The 10,079-nt window shown below is 57.5% G+C and overlaps 1 protein-coding gene across 1 annotated transcript; it reads right to left on the bottom strand.

The window, feature by feature from the left end:
* Nucleotides 1–4,529: 4,529 nt before the first annotated feature.
* Nucleotides 4,530–8,391, bottom strand: LOC144736171 (leucine-rich repeat and immunoglobulin-like domain-containing nogo receptor-interacting protein 1). The gene has a single exon (XM_078618756.1). The coding sequence runs from the start codon at nt 7,343–7,345 to the stop codon at nt 5,348–5,350; it is 1,998 nt and encodes a 665-aa protein (XP_078474882.1). The 5' UTR covers nt 7,346–8,391; the 3' UTR covers nt 4,530–5,347.
* Between the last annotated feature and the right edge of the window lie 1,688 nt (nt 8,392–10,079).

Genomic DNA, 10,079 nt, shown 5'->3' with positions numbered 1-10,079 from the left:
CCGCACGAAGCTTCAGGTCTTCTCGGCCACGGTCATTCCCTCCCTTCTCTACGCTTGCGAAACGTGGACCCCCCTAGTGGAGCATCTTCGCCGGTTGGAAACATTTAGGCTGGCCTGCCTACGATCCATCCTGGGTTTAACCAGGCTGGATTGTGTGAGGAGCTCACAAGTCCTTGAAAGATCTGGGCAAAGTCCCATCAGTGAGCTCCTCCGGCAGGCAAGGCTGCGTTGGCTGGGTCATGTAGCCCGCATGCCCAGCAACCGCATGCCTAAACAGCTTTTGTTCGGCCGGATCGAGGGGGCTAAACGGGCGCGGCACGGGCTAGAGAAGAGATGGAGTGATGTGGTACAGGAGGACGTGGAGCTGAGTGGACTTGCCGATGACTGGTACCAGCGGTGTCAAGATCGGCCTCAGTGGAGGAGGCTCGTGAAGGACGCTGCTGGGCAGTTGGAGGCAGTCGCCCTCCAACATCAACGGAGGGCGGAGGAGCGACGCTCACAACAACGAGCGGAGCGCCGGGTGGCTAAAGCACAGCAAGTTGGCACAGTAGGGGGCACAGGTGGTGCATCAGCCAGTCATCTCGGTCATATCGGTCATCTCGGTCAGTCGACCCGTGGCACCTGGGTCTGCCCCGTGACCTCCTGCCAGCGGGCGTTCGACACTTCACGTGGCCTCAGGGTGCACATGGCCTGGCACAAGCGTCGTGGTGACGTCACCGCCACTTAGTGGCGAATGGCGGTTGTTGTTGTTGTATGTATGTGTGTGTGTATGTGTGTATGTATGTGTGTGTATGTATGTGTGTGTGTATGTGTGTTTGTATGTGTGTATGTATGTGTGTGTATGTATATGTGTATGTATGTGTGTGTGTATGTGTGTATGTATGTGTGTGTATGTGTGTGTGTATGTGTGTATGTATGTGTGTGTGTATGTGTGTATGTGTGTATGTATGTGTGTATGTTGAACTTCTTTCGCACCATACGTAGCCAACCGTGCTCACCGTAGGTGCGGTGAAAGGACGGCAACCTAAACACAGCAAGCAGTTCTAAACAAATGAGTTTGTCCATCTAGACGACGATGACGATGATTTAAAAGCGCACCATAGCCCCCCAGGGGCTTCCTAAATATCGGAGGGGAGAGCGTTACAGACGGCCGCAGAAGCGGCATCTGCAAGCGCCGAGCGGCGCCTCTGAGCGTGCGACGATGCCAGCACCCTGGGGGGTTTCAGTGTCCAGAGAGTCGCCGGTTCGACTCCGTGTCACGGCGGCTTCTGTCCACCCAGGAGCAGTCGATGCGGTGGTGGGGCAAAATGTGGGATACTTGCAGCTCTTTCAAGACGTCTGGCTGTTGTGGAAGAGTAGGCCAAGGTGCCCTCTATAGAGAGAGTGGGTGGGGGGGGGGGGGGTCTCTTGAGAGACATCGAGAGAGCTTCCTCGAAGTGGAGGTTCCTTCAGACAGCGGTGGCGCGAGCGGGCACTTGCAGGGCTGCGCCTTTGATTTGCTGGACGTCTGTGATAAAGCACTTCAGAGCACATCGGATCCCTTCGGTGTGAATACAAATTCAGATGATGGTCTTGTGTGCACGCTTTTTCTCTTGTTTCGTTTATTTTTAACGTGACCAGTCCGCTCCGAGCCGGTTGCGGCAATTCCACGGTCCTATGGCAAAGGGCCCAGACGATACATATTGAAATATAACAACGAATTATTAAATATTACATCACCCGGCGACTTCCAAGAACAATGTGGTGCTTATTTTATCGGTCCGAAGGGATGATAATGATGATGACGAGACCCAGTTTAATTTTGCACACAAATACAAAGATCCCCCGTATAGCCTCTACAGACTGCTGGGGCAAGTGCTCTGAGCGAGTAGCAGCACCGATGAAGGGCTGGCACGGAACACGAGGGGGTGGGTGGCCGGCACCACGCACGGCCGCCTTTGTCTCTCCGCAGTGCCGATGTTTACTCACACCGCAGCAGGGAACTCGTTTAAGGCTGAGTCGACCTAGGGGAGGAGGCCAAGGACCGGGTTTTTTTGTTATATATTCGTCACCGTCTTTGGTCGCCAGCGGGGACTTGGACTCGGTTCGCCGGGTTTGTGTCGCGAAGTGCGCTAACCGCTGCGCCACCGCTCTCCGCAACGCAGCACACAAACGCGCACGAGCGACAATACATGAGCGAGTCGGCGGTGTTCGTGCCGCCGGTTCGAAATCGCTTTGCCGATGAGTTCTCGCAATGGGACGCGTGCTACGCTTGGTGAAGCGTGTGCGGACTACACAGGCTCACGTTCACACACACACGCATACGCACCATCATCATCACCACCACCACCATCATCATACCATCTTCTTCTGATGGGCGCATCTTTAGAGCACACACACAACAACAACAACAACCCCTATGTACAGGGCTGTCCATAGGAGGGGGGCGGGGGGGATGATGGATTAGTGGGGGGCCCGGGGAAAATCCCCCCGAGTGTGGACCCCCCCCCATCCCCACACCATCAATACTAAACCGATAGCAAAACAATCTGACGCCGTGACGTTGAATGGCGGCCAACCCCCCCCCCCCCCCATAAATTGCGGGGCCCGGGGCGATTGCCCCGATTCGCCGTTGACACCCCTAGGGACGGCTCTGCCTACGTATAAGCACATTGCAGGAGCACTCGGCCGAGCCGCGATGATATGGGGGGGGGGGGGGGGGGGGTGAAGTCGTCACTACATTGTCACGCGTTTTGTTTGCGCGACGAACCCTTACTTACTGGGCCGTGTCGGGTGGTGGCGGGTTTAACGACACAACATTGATATTTTACGCGATCTAAACCCAAACTAAAAAAACCTCTATTATGGATCATATTAGTGATATATATTCCGCCACGGAGGCGAAATGTTAACTCCCTCGCCTGGTATATAGGAAGTCATGGGTTAGATCCTGACCCTGACGCCTGCTGCTGCTGTATATGTGGAGTTTGCGTGTCTCTCTCTCTCCTCGTGGTCTCGTGGATTTTTCTGCGGGTCCACCGGCTTTTCCCTCCACGTTCAGAATCAACATCGTCACGCGCGTCGCGGTGACGAGCCACTTCGTTGGGCTATCACTTGGCATGGCCTCGTCGCCTCCGACAAAGAACAGCGAAGCACATTGGGGCCTTCCACTTTGGTCAAATAATATAATTTTAAGTTTTAGTGTATTGGTCGCGAAAGCCTACGACTCTGCTTCGGTGTTGAAGAGGCGTCGAAGGATGCCAACAACGGTTTACAAACTAACAATGATCCCGAGAGGAGATCGTGAACACCATTGATGCCCTGCGCTATCAGGTGGAAATTGTACATTCCACTGGCGGAGCCAAGTCCATCCATTTTATACACCCAAAAAATAACGATGATGATGATGATGGATGTTTGTTGGTGGTGATGATCATCATGAGGATGTCTGTGGTGATGATGATAATATTAATGATGCTAAAGATGATGATTGATACTTGATAGTGGTGATGAATAATAATGTTGATGCCTGCACGAACGATGATGATGTTGATGATGATGGATGTGTGAGGGTGATGATGATCATGATGTTGTCTGGGATGATGATGATGATGTTGATGATGTTGATGATGATGGATGTTTGGTGGCGAAGCTGATGATGGTGATATTGCTGAGTTGACAATACCCACGACCTTGCTACCGAGAGGAGATCTCTACGCAGAATCAACATATTTACAAATTAAAACATGTAATATCGTCACAAAATCAGCACGGAGGGCCTTGCAAATTAGGGCGATGGAATCACGCCGACTCAAACTAAAAAAAACGTTGCGTCAAAGCAATTGGACGGGACACGTCGATCTCTCTTCCCTTCCAGCAGCACGCGGACGAGGACGGCAATTCGTGATTCCGAACGACCCATCAACGTCCGCACACCTGCAGGAAGGCTTGGCGTGGCGCGCGCAATCACGCCAATTATAATTGAGCCGCAAATACGATAATCACTCACACACTCACTCACACACACACGCTCACACACACACACACTCTCACACACACACACTCTCACACACACACTCTCAGACACAGAGGCAGGGCGCCTCCTCGCCGCTTGAAGCGCCGCGTTTGACCCTTGCGCCGTTAGATTTCCTCTAGGGAACGCTTCCAGCACAACGGCTGAACGCGCCTCACCCCCCCCCCAACCTCGTTATAACGCGGAACGGGCACCGTTATAACGCGTGCACAGGTATAACGCGGAACGCATCCATCGTTATAACACGGAATGCGTCCACCGCTACAACACGGAACGCGTGCACCGTTATGGCGCGGTTTCTCAGCAATTTGCGACGAACTACTTTATTGAGCGGCGCCACGGCTGAGCCTGTGCACAGCGATGCGGTAACGCGGAGTGATACGGTCACGTGGTGGTGACGTCCCCTCTGTTACGTGTCTCGCGATCTCACCGCGTGCGTGCGCGGCTGTCGTCGTGGTCGTGGTCGCGTCGCGTCTCGACAAACGTCGTCGTCGTTACATCACCGATGGGGAGTTGGTTTTCGCCAAGTGTTTTTTTTATTCGCGCGGCACTTTTTATGAACGCATCTACTACGACGAGCGCGTTAAACGAGGACTTGCTGTATTGGTATTTGTATTGTTCAGCCACTGTAGCCTCGCTGAGTTCAGAGGACTCGTTTTCAAGAGAATCCCGCCAAGATTTGTATTGGAAAGACCCTCCAACACCCGACCAGCCAAATCGGATAAAATTGTCATTTAAAATTGTGCCAAACATCTCCGTGCAGGACCCTCTTGAACGATGAGTAATGAGACTCAGCGTGAAGCTTTACTGGACGTACGGGCTGTCTTAGCATTATTATTATACGATTTATTTAAAGATTTTACAACGCGGGTTCATACAGAGTCAGCAATATAATTGCAGTGTAGCCTTACGAAGTTGTACTTATTTTATCGACCCCACGATGATAATGATGATGAAGAAGTCATGATGATTATACAATAGTGATGATGAGACATAGCGATGCTGCTGCTGCTGATAAAGATCGCATTGATGATTGCCCGATGCTGCTGCTGCTGCTGCTGATGATGATGATGATGAGAAACAACGATGCCGTTGCCCACCGGACATCTGCGAGAAGGAACTTCCAAGCTCATCAGCGTCAATACACATTCTCATTCTGACTGCTACTGACGATCACATTGGTGCCGTGACAGTGGAAATGAGAAATAGAACGACGACTCCTGTGTTGATGCTGCTGCTGCCGATCATCGTGGCGATGAAGCCAATGACGACGGCGATGACGTCACAACGACGGCGGCGACGACGTCACAACGGTGGCTCTCTTCAGGTCGCCTCCTACATCATGCGGGTGCTGAATGTCCTCGGCTCGGCGGCGCCACCGCCGCCGCCGCCTTCTTGGCTGCAGCGTGGCACGTGTCCCACGTCGAAGGTCTTCTTCACGCGCCCCTTGGCGCGGCTCCAGACGAACAGGAGCAGCAGGCAGAGCAGCACAACGCCCAGGAAGGAGCAGCACCCCATGGCCGTGGCCACGAGCACCGTCTGCAGGTTGAGCAGGAACCTCTTGTGCGGCAGCGCCACGTCGCCGCTCCCGCCGCCGCCGCTGCCGCCGCCGTCGTCGTCCCAGCTGCCGTTGTCGCCGTGGCCCGGCCTGGCCGCGCCGTCCACCAGCGGCGTGGTCCTGGCCATGTGCAGGAAGTGGTCGGCCCCCGCGTGGCCCCGCACGGCGAGGCGCACCGCCAGGGTGTCGTTGCCGCCCGCGTTGGCCGCCACGCACGTGTACACGCCGCCGTCGCCCGGCTGCGCGTAGCGCACCTCCAGGGCGCCGTCGGGCGACACGAGCATGCGGCCGTTGCCCCGCGCCGTCAGCGCGGCCCGCTGCGGCGACAGCCAGAAGACCCGGGGCGGCGGGTCGCCCTCGGCGCGGCACGGGAACACGGCGCTGTGGCCCTCGTCCACCACGGCGCTCCTCCAGCGCGACGGCGACGACCCGGGGGACGGCGGCGCCGACGACGCCGACGACGAGGCTGGCGCGGCGGCCGCGGCGCCGGCCTCGTCGAGGATCCGCGGGCGGCGGCAGGTGAAGTAGTCGGGCAGGAGGACGTCGGGGAAGTTGCGGAACTCCCAGCCGCGGACGCCGTCGGGCGCGGCGCACGCCGGCTGCGCGCCGTCGAAGCTCAGGCGCCGGCGTCGGCGCAGCAGCCACAGCAGGCGGCAGTCGCAGGCGAGCGGGTTGCCGTCGAGGCGCAGCACGGCGAGGTTGGCCACCGACTGGAAGGCGGCCTCCTCGAGCGTGTCCAGGCGGTTGCCCGACACGTTGAGCAGCCGCAGGCGGCCGAGGCCGTGGAAGGCGCGGGCCTCCACGGTGGCGAGCCGCGCGCCCGCCAGGTGCAGCTCCTGGAGGCGCGCCAGGTCCACGAGCAGGCGGCCCTCGACGGCCGCGATGGGGTTGAAGGAGAGGTCGAGCAGCCGCAGGTAGACGAGGTGGCGCAGCGCCGCGTAGGGCACGGCCGTCAGGTTGCAGTGCGTGACGGCGAGGCGCGTCAGGTTGAGCCCGTAGAGGCTGTTGGGCGCCAGCGCCTCGAGCAGGGGCCAGTGCTCGACCTCGAGCGTCTTGAGGCGCGACAGGCGGCGCAGCGCGTAGGGCGGCACGGCGCCGATGCCCAGGTGGCGCAGCCGCAGCGACAGCAGCCGGTGCAGGTGGGAGAGCGCGTCGGCGGGCACCGAGGTGAGGTTGCAGCGCTCGAGCGCCAGGTGCTCGAGGCTGTGCAGGCCGGCGAAGGCGCGCTGCGACACGTACACCAGCTCGTTGTCGCCCACGTCCAACGAGCGCAGGCTGCGCAGGTCGGCGAACATGAGGTCGAGGAGGACGACGACGCGGTTGTCGCTGATGTCGAGGTGCGTGAGGTTGCCCAGGCCCGCGAAGGCGCCCAGGGGGATGAGCTTGAGGCGGTTGCTGCGCAGGCGCAGCGAGCGCAGGTTGGGCAGGTTGTTGAAGGCGCCGTCCTCGACGCTCGCCAGCACGTTCTCGCTCACGTCGACCTCCTCGAGCAGCGGGAAGGCGGCGAAGTCGTCGGCGGCCAGCGCCCGGATGCGGTTCTTGCTGAGGTCGAGCGAGCGCGTCTCCGTGGGGATCCCCTCGGGGATGGAGGCGAGGCGCCGCCGGTGGCAGACCACCGAGCGGTTGTGGGGCGAGCAGTCGCAGCGCGCCGGGCAGGCCGAGGCGCGGCCCAGGCGAGCCACCATGGTGGTCACGGCCAGCGCCGTGGACACGAGCAGCAGCGGCAGCAGCGTGGCGGGGGAGCCACGGCGGCCAGGCCGCATCCTCGCCAGCATGGCGGCGGCAACAACAACAACAAGCTTCTTCCTCGTTCTTCTTCTCTGCTCCGCTCAGAACGACCCGTGGAAGCGGATGTCACAGAGCTACTTCTGAGCTCCTTTCTTCGTTTTCAAGTGGCACTGATCCACACACAACGGCCCGTGCAAGTGAATTTCACAGAATTAACTTCTATATCCCTTCTTCTTCAAGTGACACTGATCCACACAGAATCTCTAGTGACCAGCGACTATTGTTATATGCCAGTGCCTATTGCTGGCGCCTATTGTGCAATGCCTATTGCTAGTGCCCGGTGTCTATGACGCCTATTGCTGGTGCCTATGGCAAGTGCCTACATTGTACATTGCTCGCGTCGAATGCCTAAAATGTCTATTGCTCATCTTCAGTGGCTCATGGCGAGGAGCTAGCGTCTAAGTGCCTTATTGCTAGCGTGCAGAAAGTTCCATCTCTATGCGAGTGCCTGCCTTGCTTGTTGCTAGCGCAGAGTGCCTCGCAACTGGTGTCTCGTCGTGCGCACTTAGTGACTTGGAGTGCTGAGCTCAGGAGCTAGCGCTTCGGGTGGGTGGTGGTGGTGGTGGTCGGTGGGAGTTGGCAGAGCGAATTGTGAATGCTGCGTGAGACCTCCCAGGCAAGGCTGGCCAAACGATGGCAGTACAGCAAGTAGGCGTCCCCTCTGGCCAGTGCAGCGTTCTATCTAAGACGAGGACACGTGACCCTCTCGAGCAGGAGCAGTCTTCAGACTCACAGGGGCATAGGCGCCGTCGTTGTTATTGTTGTTGTTGCTGCTGTTGTTGTTGTTGTCTGTGCAACGTAAATATTCAACTCGGTAGTGCCTGCGTTCAGAGGGCTTGCCTCGTGATCTGAAGTGTACAGTTCAATTCCTGGTCACTGATTGGTCCGTAACTAAATGATGATGATGTAATTATTATAATTGTTATTATTGTATGGTGACGCGGCTCATCGAGGAGGTAGCTATTTCATTGAATTTCATTCTTGATTTGCAAATCGATTTTATTCTCTCCCCTCCACGCCCCCACCCCGCAATCGGATCGATCTCCGCGTACCCCTCCCGTTCACTCGGAGCGGCGTCGAATTCCTGGCGGGGTTCTCTCCACCGCCTCCTCCCCCACCACCCACCACCCACCACCACCCACCACCCACCTAGCGCCCGGCCGCCCGGAGGGCACGCGGCCACCGAGACATCGATGGGGGCTCACAGCTTGGGGTCTTCACACGGGCGGCGGTGGTGGCCGGGGTGGTGTTGGTGGTGTTGGTGGTGGCGGTGTTGGTGGTGTTGGTGGTGTTGGTGGTGTTGGTGTTGGTGGTGGCCGGGGTGGTGTTGGTGGTGTTGGTTGTGTTGGTGGTGGCGGTGTTGGTGGTGTTGGTGGTGTTGGTGGTGTTGGTGGTGTTGGTGTTGGTGGTGGCGGTGTTGGTGGTGTTGGTGGTGTTGGTGATGGTTGGTGCTGGTGGCGGTTGTGATAGTGATGGCAGTGGTGTTCGTGGTGGCAGTGGTGGTGGTGTTGGTGGTGGCGGTGTTGGTGGTGTTGGTGGTGGCGGTGCTGGTGGTGTTGGTGGTGGCGGTGTTGGTGATGATTGGTGCTGGTGGCGGTTGTGATAGTGACGGCAGTTGTGTTCGTGGTGGCAGTGGTGGTGGTGGTGTTGGCGGTGGTTGTAGTAGTGATAGCAGTGGTGGCGGTGGTGTTGGCGGTGGTTGTGGTATTGACGGCAGTGGCGGTGGTTGTGGCGGTGGGTTGTGGTTAGCGATCACGAGGGCGTCAGCTACCTCGCCGCCGTGCGAAACGGAATTGTTCCGCGAACGGCGACGTAACGGCCCTGCGGTGTTCTTCTCGCAGGGAGTACAACACGGGCGTCAAGGAACGGAGCTCCGGGCGTCATTCCAGGGTCCATCGGAGTGGCGCCCTCAGAGCGCGGCGCCCGCGAGGGAGGCTGTCTCGTCGGGGCCTCGGGCTCGTTGCAGCTTTGCTCGCGACGGCATCGCCGGACGCCTCACGCCCGTGACCCGGTGACCCCACGGCTAGCCGGCCGGCCTTCCTGGGGTAAACAAAAACATATCGATATAATGAAACAACAAAATCAGCAATTGAAAATAATAAAAACACACGCAATGCGAACGCACGTTGGCAACATACGTGGCGTGTTTTTTTTGGGGGGGGGGGTCACAGAGAGGTAAGTGAACATTGTTGTGTCGTACAGACATCCGCCACCCGACGCAGACGATTAATGAAGTTGTCACGTGATGGACACACGTGGCCCAATGCTTCGCTGCTTGGGCAGCATCACAGCAGCGATGGTGATTCACCGCTCCGCGCCGCTGCTGATCGCAATCACCCGGCCCATCCACCACCTCCACGTAGAATCACAGATGTGGTTCTGCACCATCATCATCATCATCCTCAGCCGCATGAAGAAGATGTCTCTCGATTCACACTGAGACCCATAGACTCACGTAGAGACCCATAGACTCACATAGAGACCCAGAGACTCATACAGAGACTCGTAGACTCACACAGAGACCCGTAGACGCACATAGAGACCCAGAGACTCACATAGAGACCCGTAGACTCACAAAGAAACCCATAGACTCACATAGAGACCCATAGACTCACACATAGCCCAAAAAACGTACACAAAGATCTCTATGAAGTATATTTTTTTCAGAATCATAAACATGTAATTACATTAATCATCGTCACCACAGCGACGATGATTCAC

Source organism: Lampetra planeri, chromosome 59, assembly GCF_965212315.1.
Source record: "Lampetra planeri chromosome 59, kcLamPlan1.2.h2, whole genome shotgun sequence".
Lineage (NCBI taxonomy): Eukaryota > Metazoa > Chordata > Hyperoartia > Petromyzontiformes > Petromyzontidae > Lampetra > Lampetra planeri.
This window is presented reverse-complemented; position numbering and strand designations above follow the sequence as displayed.

Coding starts and splice junctions, on each gene's coding strand:
- LOC144736171 (XM_078618756.1), bottom strand. CDS start 7,345: ATGCTGGCGAGGATGCGGCCTGGCCGCCGTGGCTCCCCCGCCACGCTG.